The 19,333-nt window shown below is 40.3% G+C and overlaps 1 protein-coding gene across 15 annotated transcripts in view; it reads left to right on the top strand.

The window, feature by feature from the left end:
- Positions 1-4,464: 4,464 nt before the first annotated feature.
- rbfox3a (RNA binding fox-1 homolog 3a) overlaps positions 4,465-19,333 on the top strand; it is a 216,437-nt gene continuing 201,568 nt past the window's right edge. For 12 of the 15 annotated variants that reach the window (XM_089015696.1, XM_089015695.1, XM_089015704.1 and 9 more), the window contains exon 1: positions 11,738-12,024. Coding sequence is in view for 1 of the 15 variants with exons in the window: in XM_089015709.1 (XP_088871835.1) it covers positions 4,599-4,628 (30 nt within the window). In the remaining 14 variants the exon portion in view is untranslated. Of the gene's footprint in view, positions 4,629-11,737; positions 12,025-19,333 lie in introns of those variants that run through there. The other 3 variants (XM_089015709.1, XM_089015708.1, XM_089015700.1) reach the window with 3 other exon arrangements.

Raw genomic sequence — 19,333 nt, 5'->3', positions numbered from 1 at the left:
CCATTTCAATGTTTGGGATTTTGCTTTTAATGAGAAAACATTTCTACATTCACCCCCCTTCCCCATGTGATTAAAAAAAACCTGACAACTAATAAACGGTGAAGAAAAACTCCAGGCAAAATACTTTTTTTTTTTCATTTCAGTGATTATTTATTCTATTTATTTTTTCGTGGATTCATAACATCATATGGTCGGTCCCTCTCTGCTGCAAGCAGCTCTGTCTCATATTTATGGGAAAGAAAGTGCTAATTACCTGGAATGTGAAGACAGAACACGGTCGAGATCTGATGAGCTGATGCTCATTAGCGTGAATAGAAATTGTATGAATATTTACCGGTTGATATAAAATGAGCTGTCACATGGCCTCAAATAAACACAAAAAGCAAACGTAAAAAACACAACAACCGTGTCCATTAGTGGAGCTAGGATGATCTGGAGAAAAAAAAAAAATCAACCATTATTTTTAATATATCAGCAAAATAATGACGGGTGGTGGTTGAATGCAACTGTAGTTAAAAAAAAAGGGATATTCTGGCATATTCTGAATATTTGTGACCATGTTTTTGTATGACAGACGTTCCTGTATTGTATCTCATTACACATGTTAAAAATCACAATATTTGTGAAATCAATCTACTTACAGAGCCCATGCTTTTTAATTTTGTTTCCTTTGTGAGTCATGCTTATGTTTCTTTTCGTGTTTAAAGACAAGGGCTGTTGTGTGCAATTATTTCAAGAAATTGAAGGCCATTGATCAGCTGTTGGAGAACATAGAGGGTTTTTTTGGCTAGATGAGCCAGATTAATGAGGGTCTACACATTTTCTCATTTCATTTATATACACACGCGCACACCGGAGATGGAGGGTGGGAAATATGCAGCTATCACTGCTGTAAATTAGTAATCTTATGTTGTATGTGTGTATATGTTCACCCGTGTGCTCGGGGTGCTCCAGGAGCAACCGCGAAACCCCCTGAAAACTGGCATAGTTTGAGAGAACAGTACAATAAAAGCCTCCCGGCGATGGAGCTTGCACGAATAATAGGCTGGTTGACGTGGACTGATTACAATCTAATGGCAAGCTTGATCAGCAGGGCTTTGCAATCTCCCTCTGAACACGGTTATCCACAAGGCTGTGGGAAAATGCGAGAACTAGAAGATTTGATTCACATCCAAACTCTAGACCAACACTGAGGAATTTTAAGGCAATTACAGTCCTGTACTTTACTAACATCTTTATTCTCAATACAGGGTGAGACAATATAGAATATGTGTTTCTACTGATCCAAAGATGCAATACATTGAATCTCTTGACAACTCAAAATTATGATTAATAAATATTTTTTTTATCATGAAAAAGTGAATTCATTCATTTTATAGGTCACCATCATAAATTGTATATGAATTTTACAGACAATGTAACATTTCAACATAAATGTCACAGAAACTTAAATACATGTGTTTTATTGGCATTTCACGTCAGGCATAAGTAACAAGTATATTTTAATTCCTATTTAAGAATTACAGTAATCCCTCATTTATCAATGTTAATGTGGCCCATGACCACCCGCGATAGATAAACAAATGCAATGTAGCGAACCCTACCCTGTATTTGTAAATGTATGACTACAAAACATATTTATAAGGCCAAATTTTGTGGAACACAGTACAGAACATGCATAAAGAAGCATAGTAAATGTTTGTAGTACAGTAAAAAAAACTGTAATGTAGTAAACAGTCCACTATGAACATACAGTATGATATAAATTATAAATAAAAAAAACAACAACAGTAAATCTAATAAATGCTGTATGCTGAACTCTATGACCCACTGTTGTTTTACAGTATTGTACTGTAGTAACTTTCGCCGCCATTTGCAGCCTTTTTTTAGATTCGAAAAAGCCGTAGATTGGTTCAAACCACATTTATCGAAAGTGTCATTGCACAACAAATTCTAGTACACGAACAGGAATTTTTTTTAATCCAACCAATGCGCACATTATCTGCAATCCCCATCACCCGAGGGAATCAACGCACGATTCATTCGTTCTACAGAAAAGCTCTGCGGATATGCGCTTGTCGCTTCAGATAAATAACGCGAAGCCTGCTTCCTGTGCATTTACAGTACTGATAATCACGCTTGCCCAGTTTCCAATACCAACATCCAATAACAAAATAATCCTCTTTTCGGCTATGTGTGTTCGCCTGTGCTTATTTTCCTCCTCTTCCTTGATTAGTATCATGTGCTTTAATTATTACACAACAGTATTTGTTGTTTTCAAATACTGTACGTGTAAACCAAATACGTCATTGTCAGATTACGAGACCCCGCCCCATTTAGGTTTCCTTCGATGATAGCTGCTACCATATATGGTCAACAAGTGGTGTTTCCCCATGCAAATGAGGCCAGACGTGCACAGGTGTGATAAGAAAATATCAAATAACGGTAAAACAAAAAGATAAAATATATACATAATATGAGATGAGATAATGTATATTTTCAGGGATATTCTAAATTTCTTTCGTATGAACGATTAAAAAAAGAAACTAATCAACGCACTTTTGTAAATGAGTGCCGAATTGTCAGGTGATGCTTCCTGCAACACACCTGTTTCACCTGCTAACTTTGGCCTTATATGCCAGACCTCTGCTCTGATTGGTCCCTGCTCTAAATTTTGGGCAACCAGTAGACTACTCCCTAAAGCCAATCTGATTACTTTTTTTGTTCTGTCTGAGTACCTTTTTACCTTTAGCTACAATATACAATTTGTAATCCCTTTTGTCTCAAACGCAAGGAAAATGCTCATTATTTCCCCCTTCAAGACTGCTGTGCATTGTTTTTTTTGCGCTTTGCATTCTCACTCCTTAACGTTTCCGTATCGAAGGCTCGCAGATCAGAGATAGGATTATTTTCAAGGTGTCTGAAGGAGAAATGAAATTTGAGATTTGAGGCTTAACCTTATTTGTAATTTTCATACGAGGAAAAGCAATGAGATGATCGATTTTACGTCTCTTTCCCCTGTCTCAGAGGGAATATTAAAAACCGGCCCGTGAGGTTTCACACATTGTACTACTGTCTGTCTTCCTAATCCCCTTCCCTTGTACAGATCCTTTGCTGAACAGATTCTCGTTGACGTGCTTCGAGCGCTATCGTGCACCGATTTGCTCTTCCGTTTTGAAAAGTGTCATCTATGTTTAAGCCTCCGTTGTAGGTCCAGGCGGATCGATGCGAGTCATACGGATGTTTCTGTTTCATTGAATTTTTGTTTTTCATTCGGGTAAAAATCGGCAGGTGGAAAATTTCAAAATGTCAAAGTCAAGGCCCGGGGGCCAAATCTGGCCCGCCACATTTTATTTGGCCCACGTAAGCAAATCAAAGTTGTGAAATTCCATGATGCCTGCTAAAGTCTGAACCAAAATTTAAAATTGTCATATGTAAACCACAATAACAGTCATTCATTTTGATTTTAAATTTGAAAACTAATTATATATCCATTTGTTATGCGCTCTATATGTAATATTCGGATGGGATTAAAGATTCTAATGGCTTCTCCAAATTCATAACAGCTCTGCAGAGGAAACCGTCACGACAATGTGGGCCCCGGTATAAGGTCTGGATTCACCGGGGACCTCTGGACTGACCTCGACTGCCCTTGACGATTATGAATCAAGTTCACGTCGTCCTGGCAGCTGATCAGGTGCTGACATGTGTAATTCTCTCTGTTTCTGATCTCTCCCTGAGGACATGACCCCCCGGAAGGGTGAAAAAATATATATATATAACCGAGTGCTCTACCTCAGCACATATCTTAGCATATGATTGACCGACAGTGGCGCTCGGCTGTGACACGCAGTCATCCCAACCTGTCGTCATTTATCATGGAAGGCTCAGTTTGAAAATTAATCTTGGCCTGAATGTTAATTGATTCGGTTCACAAGTTGATGGAAATGGCGTCAGACATTTATTTTGGAGCCGGCGCGGCGTTGTCAATCAGGATGCTCTCGGGAATTGATAATTGAATCGCTATGGGAAGAGAACAGCGTTTGTATTTTGGCTCATCAGTTTGATGTTTCAGCAGGTATGACTGACTTCACTCTGTAGTTTATTGATTCCCGATATGTATATGTAAATAACTACAGGAATTGTCAAATAAATTTCACGTTGCAACCGTACTCATGGAAATATCGTATACTCCTCCGAATGGATTTGATTTGATCTCGCAGTGGAGAAATTTACATTTCACAGCGGCAAAGTTATGAAAGGAAGAGTAAAGGAAAGGAAGAAGTAGAAAATAAAATACAGGCGGTGCTGTAAAGGCAGCCACTCTTACGACACCATCTTGAAGTCAAGACAACAACAAAAACTAAATAACAAATATGACAAGACAAAGACAGTCCTCAATCTTAAGCACTTTCTGCACCCTTTTTTGTTGCATGAAGCAGTTCTAGATGAAAGACGAGAGGATCAAAGCGTCCTTTTCACCAGTGGATCAGGGATGTCCACGTCCATTCTATTCCAGGCGCAAAAAAAGCACAATCGCCCCAGAGCTGTCCAGCGATGACAATCAAATGGCACCGACATGATGGAAAATAATCGACATGCGTACGGATCATCGTTGCAGAATTCAGGTATCTATTTTTTTAAAGTTTTCCAAACTACACATTTTTTTAAGCGTGATAATGATTTAGACCCCCATTCTCCCTCCCACCATTTTACTTCTCGTACCATTCCATTAATCAACATTAGCCAAACAGTGCAATTAGTTCTGAATGAAAGGAGATTAATTTTTGTGTCTAATTTCTGCATCGAATCCCATTGAGACTGTATGTTTCACACGATGAACCTCAAGCATGGCTAGACTCTCAATCTAGCATTGTGAAAAAGGGTCATATTTGAGCACAGACCTAATTTTCTGACTCAGTGCTTCAGCTTCCAGTGGTAGAAATGGGGTGGGGCAGTGCTGTAGCAATGAAAGAATCTATATGGCGGGCCTCATGTTATTTTGAAAAGCTGCCATAAAGCTATTTTGACCGCATTTTGTGCAGAACTTGTGATATGAAGAAATTCACCCAAAGATCCATTGCACCAGTTGTGAAACGCGAATAGTTTTGGTGAAGAAGATGAATAGAGAGAGTCAGATGTCAAGTAAACAACTCGAGTGGATTTCAATCCAAGTCACCGTCAAGACGCCTTTGAAACCGGACCAATGGGTCGTACGGCATTCGTGAACAGGACGGAGGTTGTATGAGGTAAACTAAGCTAAAAAAATCACGACAAAAGCATTCACGACAAATTGAATCATCATACTCTGTATCAAGAATCTTATGGAAGCTTTTTTTTATTTAGTTTGAGACATGCTCACCCTTAGTCATCACCTAATCTGCAGCTGGCCATTGGCCAAAGAGTGAGCTTTGCTGTCAATTTCAATTTTCAAGGCACTTCTTTGTTAAATCAACATTTATGAACAAAACAGAGAAATACAACTGTAGACACAATGCTAAACAGATATTCTCATTGTAAAAAAAAGCCACTAAGTGAAGCACAAGCTACTCCAATATTCAGATATCTAGCGTCGACCGTTACTGACCTACTCGGTGAATCACATCGCAAGGCTTCTTCTTTCGGCCCAATTGGTCCACAGTGGAGGGGTGGCATAAGGGACATATTTAATGGCGGCACAGCTCATTAGATAACAGGGGTCAGACACCTCAGCCACCTCATCTTTGTAACGGGCACCGGAGCGTTCACGTAGGGGGAGGCGAAGGATCGAATGATGTCGGAAATGCTGAAATATTTCACAGCAGCGAAGTTATGAAAGGAAGAGGAAAGGGAAAGGAAGAAGTAGACACAAAATAGAGGAGCTGCTGGAAAGGCAGCCACTCTAGCGGCGCCATATTGAAGTCAAAAGAACAAATAAATAAAATGACAAATAATATGACAACACAAAGACAGACATTTGTTCAATCTTAAGCACTTTCTGCACCCTCTTTGTTGCATGAAGCAGTTCTAGATGAAAGAGGAGTGAATAAAAACATCATTTTCACCAGTGGATCAAGTACATCATGGTGGAATGTGCACGTTTGCCACAAGCTAAATGTTGAAAGCAAACGCAGAGCTGTAGCATCCATTGACGAAAAGAGATCTCCTCTCCCATGTAAATCCGCTTCAATTCCAAGCCGCAACATATTTGGATCGGCGCTCTGCACTGACACTCCTGTCTTCTCATCACGGGCTTCCTCAAGCTGTGCATCCATTCAGCCGCAGGCAGTCCAACAGCACTGACGTTTCCGCTGAACAAAGCGGGGCTGTGAAAATGTTTTCAGGATGCAGCAAATTTGTTTGGTTTACTCGCAGTGCAAAGTTTCACCAGTGCAATTGTTTGCAACGGAGATGATCAATTTCCTGTCATCGTCACCTCCCATTGGTATGCGTGACATTGCTTGTATGCCGAGAGCCGGTAAAAGTGACATTGCTCAGTTAGCCACACATCTCCGTCCTCACCTTTCCCAGCCTCAGTTAGTATCAATAACCGGTTAAGACTTTTAGTCGAAATGAAACCAACGCGATCTGGGAAAATATTGAATAATCGATAGAAGATAATGCTTTCTGATGACTCGGCTACGTGTTTGGGGAGTCTAAATGGACCGGACCTTCTTTTTTTTTCTTTTTTGCTCCTGCTCCCTTCGCAAGACAAAAATCTATAGCCAGCAAATACAATCTAATTTCTCCCTGCCCTGCCGGTTTAAATAGCCCGCATTAAATTAAGTTGGTTAGAAGAGATATCGATCACCTCAGTGGCCATCTTACTGCTGGCGCCTTGCACCGCCGGACTTGCAATCACTGTTGATCCCTGGGAGAAATTATCCTCCCCACAGTTTGGTTATGTGAATGTATGTCATAGCCGTATGGAAGGCAAAATATAGTAAAAGTAATGCACTTTTAATATGTATTTATTTTTATATCAGATATCAAACAGTGCTTGAAGACGTGAGCGAGGAACATAGCATAGCATTCCCATTCTCACAAATATGAGCCGATCGAATCTACTCATTCAATTGGAACTCACTTAGTTCCAGACACCCCCTACATCCCCAACCCGAAAATTCAGTGCAGTCATCTTTTGTTCATCATCTCATTTGTTCTACTCGCATACCGACGGACATGCCTTGCGTCCACATTGCTCTCTCTCTGTCTCGATGTCTCTCTGTCTCTCTCTCACTCTTCCTTTGCCCCACTGCCACGCCTTCCTTAAACTACTCATTACCTCTCTACTCGATCTTCCCTCTCCAAACACTTCGCAGGATCACAGATCAATACAGGTTTGTGAAGTGAATCCCCTCCTAAGAGTAGCTCTGTCTCTCTCTTTCCTTTACCTTTTCCCATTTTCAGAGAAGAACACAGGAAGCACACAATACATTTATTTATGTATTCATTTGTTCTTTCGTCCCCATCTTTCTGCAATGATAACATTTGGCTCACATTCATCCTTCCGACACTGTTGCTTGACATTGGTGCAGATTGGCAGCGTTTTTTGTGATGTAAAGTAGTTCAAAACAAATTAGTCATCCAAGAAAATTAGACAGAGAACCAGTACGCTGATTGAGGGATAGGGGAAAAAAAAAGGTACACCTCAACACAGTTCATCAGAAATTCCCTCGCCCTCCAGCCACGGTTCATGTATGTATTATTATATATATGTAAACAGACGTGGCGTGGGAGTTTTGCAAGCTACCCTGCTCATATCATATCTAACGATCCGCTTTTATCGTGTTCAACCTGTTTAGTAAAACTGGAGAGTGACGTGGCGTAGATGCAGATGACACCACGGATTTGTCGGCGGGTAATTGCCGTTGCGCTTGAAACCATTCGCGCTTGCGTTCACGCCTACGGTCACTAATTGGGGAAGCGATGAAATCGCCCGTGGGCTGGATCGCTCGTAATTAGTCAAAATGAGCATCAAACCACTTTTTGATGAATGCTAAAACTGTTGGTTTCTGTCAAAATAGCTCAATGATCAAGAGCGAATGGACAATTAAGTTGCCCTCTCTGTCGCCTCGCTAAAATTAGCCTGTTTTTAGCCCCGCGGTCATGTCTCAATCCCTGCCGCTGCTCACTTAGCCCACGTTTATTGCTGAGCCATTTGCGAGGACGGATTTCTTCATTTATTAAAAATATGTGAAGCACCTGGCCACAGCATTGTTTTTGTGTATCATGAAACTTGCCATCTTGTGTTTTTTTTTTCATTTTACCCCTCACCCTCTACCGCCTGGTGTCTGTTGATTTCCTGTTGAAATGAAAAAAAAAACGTAAGTTATTGTCAATTAAAAACAGATCTAAAGGCAAGGGCCCCGAAAGGATATTTACTTTGGAGAATATTGTCCACCAAATAAACCATCACCGATATTATAGACGCTCGCTTTCATTTAGCAGCTGGCATCTCTCCAACTTTTAAACAACACCCCCCCCCCCCCAAACACCCCCCTTCCAGCATCATAGAAGAAAATTGCATTTATTTGATAAAGCGTTCGCATTGACTCCACTTTCATCTGGGTGCTATTGATGCAATGTGAAGGGAGAATTATAAGTAAAGTAAACATAAAATAAGAAAAAAATCAAAACATATAGCCTGAAGGGAATCATGGATGCAATTTTGCCGCCTCCAAATATCCACTGCCGAGATCTGCGTTTAGTGGTAATTTGAAGAGCTGCTTTGATTGGTTGGCTGAGTTTACTCCCATCATGGCGCAAGCGTCCCTTTTTTCATTAATTATAATAATAATAATAATAATAATAATACATTTCATTTATGAGGGCCTTTCAAAACAGCGGCAGCCATACCTGCTAGCATTCACTCAACCCGGAAGTAACTCAAATAGATAGAACGCTAGCTTGCTAGCTTTGTTTTTTGAATGCGGCATCACATAGATATGACATAGTGAGATGTTTAGCAGCAGACACAGTTTCTACACCGAACCATGTTCATGTGTTTACGTATTTATTTATTTATTTTTGGAGAGGCAAAGTTAATAATCCATCTCCTCCGCGCTCGTAGAGGATGACAGATGGCCTTTTGACTTGTTTTTAGGAGCTTTGATTGAATAGCGGCATCTTGTTTCCAGTCGAACAAATGAGTTTCAGTAGCCACCACCACCGGGCTTGCCCTGAAATGAGGTCTTTTTTTTATTAGTTGTCTCTCCAGGGAGTAAATCGAAGTTTGGCGAGCGAGCAAGTGTGTCTGTGTGTGTGTGTGGAGGGACTGGCTTGTTCAATGGATGTGCTTTCGAGCTTGAACTCTGTCGAAACAGAATACGAGGCAGTCATGATAAAAATATAAAATCGCAGTCTCCTATTTTACATTCCGCCCGTGGACAACCCCAAACATTGTCAGCAGGTTGAGTCTTGTGTCACGGAGGAGATGAGCGTCGTCGTTACTAAGCAGGCATTTCGAAGCACAACGGAGGCTGTTTTTTTTTTCTTTTTTTGCAGAAGCAAAGTGAATGGGAGGGGTGAGGCGGTTGACACAAAGGAAATGAAAGTCCAGTACAGTACAAACGGTCAAAATTCACTTGGTCGCGAGGGATTTATTTCAATAAAAATGTCACATGTGGAATCTGCGGTGAAATTGCAAATGATTACACGTGTGAAAGCATTGGAGAATGAAAAATGGACAAAAAAACAATAAATAAGGCAATGGAATAAAGTGTGTGACTCCAAATAAATGGTTGCTTCATTATTTAGTTTGCATATACTGCAAATTCCGCCGCAGCCTTCTTACCTGCTTATCAGGATGCAAATCTCCAATTTATTAACTAAGTAGAGAGAAAGCTGAACAGACCCTTGTTTGACGAATGTGTAAATTGTGTTTTTTGTGTACGTTGCCTTGAGTGTATACGTATCAAAAGGTGTATGCGTGTCTGTTAGTATGCCTACTTTGCCGAGAGAGATGATTATCTATTTACAGATGCCACCCACAAAATCCCAAGACCTTTTACTGTGGGGGCTGACTGAGCCAGCGTAACAGAAACGCAGCAAGAAAGAGAGGCTAAGATTTGTCAGTCATATTTTATTTGTCTGATTTGTCTTTTGAGCTTGCTCTCGCTCACTTTTTTTCTTTCTTTGGTGTCATTTCACATCTCGGAACTTTTCATAATCACCTGGCCCCGGTTTAATCCAACCGGGGCCTTCATGATTCAATTTTATGACGACGTTAACGGATTTTCGTGTCAAAACCTGATTACTGTGTTCCTTTTCCACTATTTTCCGAATGTCTTGTTGGTCAGTGTTTTAGCCTAGCTGTAAAATTACACACTTTTTGTTGACATCCACTAAGGTCGAGGGAATAGCCCTTTGCCGCTTGTTGTTATTTCATTCTAATAATATATGATATATTCATATCGGTGAGATATGACACGGCGCCCTTCTCTGTCGTCACGTTTGGCGAATCAGTCACATGCAGTGTCATCATAAATATTCATACACAGGTACATTTAGAAGTGCAACGATTTAATCCAACTTGATTGTCCCAAGGAAAAAAAAGTAATTTACTTTTCATGATTAATCATTTCTTGATACAAATGGATTTTTGGCTGATTAACCTGAAAAATCTGTCCGGTTTTCTGTAGCTTCTGCGGGATCGCAGACTTGTAATATTTGTGTTGAATCAAGTATAAAGCATTTGCTTGGATTAGTTAAAAAAACACTATCTTGCATGACAAACCAGTCATTAAAAAATCATCTCTGTTAACTTGAAATTAAGTCATCTTTTTGAAAAAAAAAAAAAAAAAACACAAAAAAAAAACGCTGGAAATTATGATTACAAAACAGTTTGATCAATTCATTCACTACCATTCACGAATTTATTTGGGAATTGAAAATATGACGTAATGCACCATTCTTGAATGAGTTCGGGTTTTTTTTTCTTGCTTGGGTGCCAATAAAGCACTCACCAGACCTCTGGCAGTGTATTTTCCCATCCACAAGGGGCAGCTTTCCCCTTTTTCCATGTTATAGCTTTGTTAAAGCGCTATATAAACTAATATGCAAGTATTGCATTATGTTTTGGACATCCGGCCTCATTTCAAGCTCATATAACTCCAGACCTATATAATTCAGGAAATAACGTTTTTTTCTAATGAAAGAAGAGAGTTCAAGGTTTCTTCCACTGCATTGAATGTTTATGTCGCCCTAAAACGAAATATTCTGTGGGCCCTGGAATTCGAGTGACGATGACAAAAACCCGGGCACTGGAGTGGACACATTTTTTTGCACGTCTGGCAGTGAATTAGTTAATTCACAAATTAATCACCGAATGAATCGAGTTTATGATTCTTTCGTTGCATACCCAACATACGTGAAGTCATGATTTTATTCCATATGTAAAGCTGCAAATCTGTATCTGACAGACCATTAAGCGATTGTAACCCATCCCCTCCAGTTTTGCCCAATGTTAGTATTTCAAACCTTGTTGTATTGTCATATTGGAGTTTGGCTAACAACCTAGAAAACACACACTACAGAATGCTAACATGAAGTAGAGCATCCCCTTAACATTAGAATGAAATCTTCAAATGGAGACTATCTTGTATCCGTCGGCCCCCAAAATCCACATTCACCGCTCCCCTATTTTTGACACGGTATAAACCGCGTAGGTGAAATTTCCTCTCACAGCGAACGGGAGCGTTGCGCCTGTAGTTTGCTCACTCAGCCCGCACCGAAAGCATCCTCACGCTCGTGCCTCCACACGTTGCTCAGCATCCTCCTCCTCATCCTCATCCTCCTCCTACTGTATGTCCCTCTCCGCTCAAGCTCTCTCGGTCTCGGTCTCAGCATTGCTCAGAGCAGTCGCTCGGCAGAGCGGCCATACAATTGCACGGCGTGCGCGTCTCCACAGTGGCGGCTGTGGGCCAACTTGCCAGAAAGGGACCGGAGAGCCTGATCGGAAAAAAAAAACGAAGAGCGAATGGAAACGAGGGAGCACTGAGCGGAACCGGAGAGTGAGAGAGACATCAGAATTCCCGATTTGTTGTAAGTACCCAACTGGGTGTTCATTTGGTTACTGTTGAGAAACTGTTTTTTGATGAAAAGTATTCACAGGAAGTGCATAGGAAGTAGCCGGCATCACTTTGACCATTGTTGCGTGGACTTTTTTAGTGTTACCTAACAGAGTCGTTCTTTTAGTTTTTCTTTGTGCGAGTTTTGTTTTGAAGCGGGCGCGTCCGCGGTTGCTTATCTTGACTGCTTGTGGTTCCTCTGCTCGATGTTTGTTTATAGTTTTTCTAACTTTCGAAACTGTTTTTTGTGTGAAGTATAAAAAAAACCAAAAACTTAAAAGATTGTCTTTGACAACCCCACATTTATTTGATGTGTTCATTAACACAAAACATCGCCTTAAATAATAATTATTAAAAATTTCTGCTTATCATGTCAGTCGTTAGATATACACTGTGAATTTTTGGACTGTTACCTCATCGTTTCCTTCTGCCATGAAACATTCCGTTCCCCAGAGTCAAAACAAATTGCGTCGTTAAAGCGTATTACGCCTGCTTGAAATGTCATCTAAATGCAGATGTTTTTCCATGATATTAAACAGAGCGCCACTAGAGACCAACTCCTCTGTCGCGACAAGTGTTTGATTCCGCAAATGTGTGGTGGGGGTGGGGTGGGATTCCCTGAGGAATGACAAAAAAAAATATTTTGGCGGCACCGGGCTTTGTTGTCGGGATTTCCTTCCCCAGCCAAGATGTCGTGGATGACACTTGGCAATGGTGTGCTGTGTTTGGAGGCTCAGCATTGGGGGTGGCAGGAGTGTAGGGGAGAAGGCAAAGTGTGGTTTTGAGGTGGCCGGTAAACCTCGATTTGGTGCTTGTAAATGAATTGAAAATATTGCCATGATCTATGTTTCATGGATCTTATTTTTATTTTTTTTAGGCTTGAATGTGTGCTGATTTTGGAAACAGAGTGAAACTTTTGTATTCATAGTATGAAACAAAAAAATGTGGTTCAAGGATAAGTTATCTCAGTGGAAGAAGATGGGGTCTACTCAGTGATGTGCTGTCAGAGGCTGCAAGTCCTTCTCTGCTGGCCTAAAAAAGTCTGAAGCACAGACTAATTAATTATATTTTGTCCATAAATAATTCCAAATTGTCTTTCAGCTTCATTTCACTACTTTTCCCCTGTCGTGCCACTTCCAGGTGTGTGTTTTCATATTTAAGCCTTTAACCAGTCACATTTCAGCCATCATTTGTTAACGGAGTCAGAAATCTACGTGGACGCCTTCACAAATCAGTTCTGCAGGCTAGGGAGCATAAAAATCTATTGCAATGAAACAATTGCTTTAACCAATCAGACTTCGAGTTAGCAATATCAGAGTTTTCGCAAATTATGATTGACTAGTCACATGATTGGCTAGTCACTAAGCCAATCATAGTATCACTCGCCGTAAATGAAAAGCGCAAACTGGCCAGAGCTAGCACACTGTATCTGTAGAGAGCTGCACAAGCAAATATATTATTGTGTTGATTTAATAGCAGTTTTGTCAACCGACAATGGCTGAAGAAGACAAAAAAATTAATGTGGTTGCCGATTTCCTGTTAAAGACAGACTTCTCAAGAAAAATGGACATCATTGAGAAAGGTTGGTCAGTTATTTCCTGGCTAATGCTACCCTCTAGCGGATTTGTCGTAAATCACACCACACTTTTTTCCGTCTGGATTGACTGAGAAGTAGCACTACTGAAGTAGCACTACTAAAAGTTTCCATTCAAATTTGCATTACAATTTATATGAAGATGTCGACTTTTGGCTAAGTGCGATATTTTACACTCCCGTTGAAATCGATTGTTGTGATAAGCTTCTTTTCGGTTGTCAAATATTGAATGTATGTATAGCGTAGTCGTGCGGGCTGTATGTAAGCTTGTAGGTATTGTTTGATATGCTGCAGTGACAAAATCGCACCCCCCCGCCCGCCTGAAGCTTAATCCCTCCTCTCCACAACAATGCAAGATGGATGGCGACGGGCGACGTATTTTTGAGGGCCGAGCGATATCAGCGGGGACACGGATGGAAAAGTGACAATTTCCCTCGTCAACCCACATGGCGCAATGTGGATTTTTTTTTTTTGGGGGGGGGGGGGGGGGAGAACAACGGTGCAGGAAAGAACCAAGAGAAGGATTTGCATGTGAACAAGGGCTTTAGGGGATATGCAAGCTGCTAATGTGACTTCAGAGAGAGTCTTTGGCAAACGTTTGGCGCTTTCAAAAAGCAGGTGTTCTCTAAACGTTTTCTTTCTCCTCCGTTCTGTTACTCTTGTCACTCCCTGGTGGCGTTGTCTTTGTCCACTTTGAGCAGACATTCAGGGCTGGGACAAGGAAAGAAGACGCATCACAGCTAGTTTAGTGTCCGTATTGCGTGTTTTCAGGTTATTGTGGTTTTTACGAAATATGTATGTTAAGTCATTTACCCACCGGACACGTGTCTATAAACCTATATGCATGCAGTGACAGATTGTTACCTCATTCACTGCCAGACGTGCTAAAATGTGTCCACTTCAGTGCCAGGGGTTTTTGTCATTTTCACTTGAATTCCAGGACCCACAGAATATTGAGTTTTTGAACTGCATAACCATTCAATGCAGCGTACGAAACCTTAGACTTTCTTCTTTCCTGAAAAAAAAAAAGTTAATTCCTAAATTATATGGGACTGGAGTTATATGAGCTTGAAATGAGGGTGGCTGTCCAAAATACAATGCAATACATTCATATTGGTTTATATAGAGCTTTAACAACAGCTGAAGCTGGGACTTAACGCTAACTTGGACAAAAGGCAAATGCATCATGGAAGGGAAAAACATTGCCAGAGGTCAAAAATGAAAAAATAAGACCTGAACAAATTCAGGAATGGCGCTCTATGTCATATTTTCAATTCCCAAATACATTTGTGAATGAGTTAATGCAAAGGTAATCCGGGGACTACTTTCAAATTTTTTCTGAATAATCTTCGGATTGTGGCGTTGATTCCAAGTCACGGAATGGTCCACTCAAAACTATACGGTCAGCACCAATTCCATTGCAGATTATACAGCGGTTTATCTCACCGGTTCAGGTAATTTGCCGACATCAAGTAAATTCATGCCGTCTCCTCCGATCGAAAGTCAGCCCTTTGCCACCAAACTCCCAATCTGTGTTGACACCGAGACCTGAATTACGTTCATCTTCAATAGCGAGCTTCCCCCCTGCCCCGTCTCAGCCTTATTTATGTCAGGAAACCGCAGCGGCGACACGCCAATAAATCTGTTTCCGCTGGCGACCACACACATCAATGTCCAAACAACTTTCAAACCGTCCATTTACGCTTTTGCCTTCACCATCCATTTAAACTTTATTTTTTTAATTGACTGTTGAAGTAGTCATGGAGGAAACATTTTTAGCCCTACATTTTGTGCTAAATTGTATTTCAAACATGCCAACGTCGAAAGTTTTTACCATCTGCCTATTCGGAATGCTACCTCTTAAAGGTTTAATAGTATAGAAAATTTTATTTTTATTTACAAATAGTTGTGAACATGTGGTCAGTACTTGATAGTTACACTGGTCTATTTTTTTAAATGTTGCCCATGTAATTCAGATTAAAAACTAACATTTTTGTGATCACCAAAGCAACCGTTACATTTTTGATATTGGGGTGTCACATCCACCATCCTGGGATCTATTTTGTTCCATTGTTGCCTTTTTACTGGGCATTTATATCAAAAAATGTTAATGCAAACGTAATTGGACAATTCCCGACTAGTAGTGATTTATATCTTTGAGTACAATGTTTAGGAATAAAACACATATCGTAATGTAGAATTTCTTAGCTTTTTATGTGACGAAAGGAATTTGCACTTTTTTAGGACAGATTTTCATTATGAATGTTATTTTTGCTCACTTTTCTGTCTTTACCACGAGGATAAGCCTCTTCTCTTGTCGTCCGAAATGAGTGGCCTCAATGGCCGCCAATCCCTGCCCATTTGCTGCAGCCGGTAGTCTGCTTTGGTGACGGCTTACAACCAGCCCATGTCGCTTCTTACATCCGTCGAGATGAAGAAAAGTCACCGAAGCATTGCACGCACCGACTCAAAGTAAATGCAAAGCAAGACCGAAAAAAAAAAAAAATAAGAAAAACTCATCAGTCTTACTGCCATTTCTTTTCTTCTATCTCTGCACTGTTTTTATTCCCTATACATGTGCAGTACATTCTTTTTATGTTGTATGTGTGTGTATATATATATATATATATATATATATATATAGTTTTTCTTGACTGTCAGTCATGCGCTATTTGATTATGCGTGCGCTCTTTACCTTATTCTCCTTTGATGTTTTTCTCCCTCCTATCATTTCTTGTGCGCCTTACAGCCAAGCAGGGGAGCGAAAGTCACGCGAAAGATGAATTGTGTGTGTATGTGTGTGAAGAGGAAAGGGTCTTCATCTTCTTGTAAAGGGGGCCTGGATGTTGACAGCTACGGGTAAGGACAGCTGACCCTTCTCATTGTGAAATCGAGGGAGGGGAAGTGTTGTCAGCACTGGAGGGTAGAAAGACGAGCGTGAGATGCTATAGCTGTTAAAACGGCCATTCGACTGTGCAATTTCTGAGGCAGATTTATATATATATATATATATATATATATATATATATATATATATATATATATATATATATATATATATATATATATATTTTTTATATATATTTTAATTGGACACCTTTGCGATTTCTGCAAAATGACTGAAATGTAAATGATCCTGACTTGCAAACATGCACATAAGATTCAATTGCTGTGCAATTTATTTATTAATGTATTACTAGTATTCTATTTAATCAAAAATCCCATTTCCAAAACTGTCACGTCATGAGGCTGATTTATCAAACCCGCTTCCAAATGTAGAATAAAATGTCACGCGTAATGACAATGAAGGATTCTTAGAGAGAAAAAAAAAACAATTAGGATGTTTTTCCATTAAGTACAATAAATCAGACAGTGTTTCCCACTCTGCTACTAAGCTCCTGTTACGAGCAGTCAAACCAAAAGTGCTTGTTTGTTTGTTGTTGAGCGCCACCACGCTGTTTTGCAATTAAGACCCATTAACATCTTCCCCTCAAACCACCAAAGATCTGTTGAAAGAAAAACCGGGAAATGTCCCATCCTTGATCGAAATGTTTTGTTTTCTCCTTTCAGTCAAGTACTCGTCGTCAACATATTGTGTGAATGGTTCTCATGATAAAAGTATGTTTGCCTGTGTTGAAGAGTTTCACCCTGTCAGGTCAAGGTTGCTCTTAACAACTCTCGACACAAAGAGATGGAACAGACGCAATACAGGCTATGTCAGCTTGCAGAAAGAGCGAGACCGGGGAAAAACAAACATACATATACATCCGAAGTTTTTTGTTCTTGAAGCACTCTGCCGTGCATCCCGGTTGCGACTCGCATTATTTTCGCAATCTCTCAGTTCACGTGAAGGTCAGAGACATGTTGCTTAGCTACCCTCGGAAATGGAAACTGTTCAACTTGGCTTTGGGATTTAAGCATTAGCTCTGACCAGTAATGTCTCCAAGCTACCGTCTAACCGTTTTTTTGTGGAGGCTGTTTTGGTTGTTTTTCGTACGATCTGGAATCTGCCGAAGAAGGAATGGATTATAATTGTTATTTTTTGAGTACAGGAGTATAAACACCGTCTATTTAATGTGACTTGGGTTTTCAATTGACATATAAAGGGCCACAGGGTGTCCAGTCAAAAATTTGGCTGTTGCAAAAAAAAAAAAAAAAAACAACAACAATATATGTGCATACGAGAAAACACCAGCATAATAATAAAAAAAAGAAAATTGTAGCCCGGCAATTATGCATAAAATATGCAGCAGTGTGCATAATGCAAAAGTACCCATCTGGGAGCCCTTGACCTTCATTCGCTTCTTGTTTCTCCTTATGTGGCCTTGAGTGGCAGCTTGACCCTATCCTCAACTCAGCTCGCCCCAGCACTTGATTTTTGGCCCACCCTTCACCCGCGAACCTGATTACACCCCGATTATGGAGAGGGGTGGGATGTCAACTTTTTGCTGCTATACATTGTTTCGTCGCTTAGTTTGCTTGATTCTCCATTTCAACTACTTCGTAGTGTACAACAGCAGCCTCTAGACGACTGGAGGCTGCTGCTGTTTTACACCCTCATGTTTCCCTTTGTGTTTTTCAACATGAGCTCAAAATAACAATGAAGGGGCCGAGCGCTATTCATGGCACGTGTCCGCCTTCTGCTTCCCACCCCCCTCTACTTTATATCCCCTTTTAGTGTTTGAATGGCACTTGTGAAGTGATACTAATCTCATCGACAGTTGATGGTAATTGCAGGTGTTTGAATGTCCTCCATTACAAGCGGCGACAGCGGGAACGCAAGCTTTTTAATATCCCGGCTGGCAAGAGAGCATGACATGAAATTAAAAGCTGAACTCGGGTCACCTGTGTGAGATGAGATATAAAGACCCAATCGATTTCGGTGGGAGGGGCTGACGCGATCGAGTTGAATTAACGCAGCATTCAGGAAAATCGGATCGTGAAGGAAATCAAATATCTCGTCGTAATCTTATAGATCAGAAAATGTACATGGAGGTGGATTACGCCAAGAAAACAATGTCTTGAAAATTGGCCCGTTAATTTCCAAGATAAACCGGTTTAGGGGAAAAATGGTGTGATGACTGCAGAATGCTGGATTTCACCATTGAAATAGTTCAAGTATTTAAACCCTGGGGTAACCAATGGGCTGATTTGCCAATGGGAATCTCTAGGAATCATTAATCATTGGAAATATTTTAAACTGCTTCTTATTATAAGAAAACAATTGATAATATCACTCATTAATTATAATAGCACATGATAAGAACCTCGGATGAAAAAAAAGTGTGCGTTAAAAAGCTAACCCTTCGCACTAATCAGTAGCCAAGAAGTAGCTCTCGCTTTCAAAAAGGGTTAGCGACCCCGACTCCAGGCTCTCTGCCCACCCGTGAAGTGTGAAATGAAGCAATCTAATAAAGCTTTATTTTAATGATCTAATTCCGAAAATGTGTCTGTGAGTGAGCTATTTCCGACTGCTCATTAACATGAGACCAACCCCCACAAATCTGTTTTTCAGCCATTGACGTGATCCGAGCCACATGGCTACCGACATGAACATGTAATGCAATTTTTCCTTAATTACTGAGACAAAAACATACGTGTGTGTAATATTTTATTAACAAAATTTCACATGTAAACATTCATGCTTTTGACAGGTTACAACAAATTACATTTGCTAAAAAATCTTTAA

This window comes from Hippocampus bargibanti, linkage group LG15 (genome assembly GCF_051943395.1).
Source record: "Hippocampus bargibanti isolate YZ-2025 linkage group LG15, ASM5194339v1, whole genome shotgun sequence".
NCBI lineage: Eukaryota > Metazoa > Chordata > Actinopteri > Syngnathiformes > Syngnathidae > Hippocampus > Hippocampus bargibanti.
The sequence above is the reverse complement of the archived record's forward strand: the minus strand, read 5'-3'. Positions and strand labels throughout refer to the sequence as shown.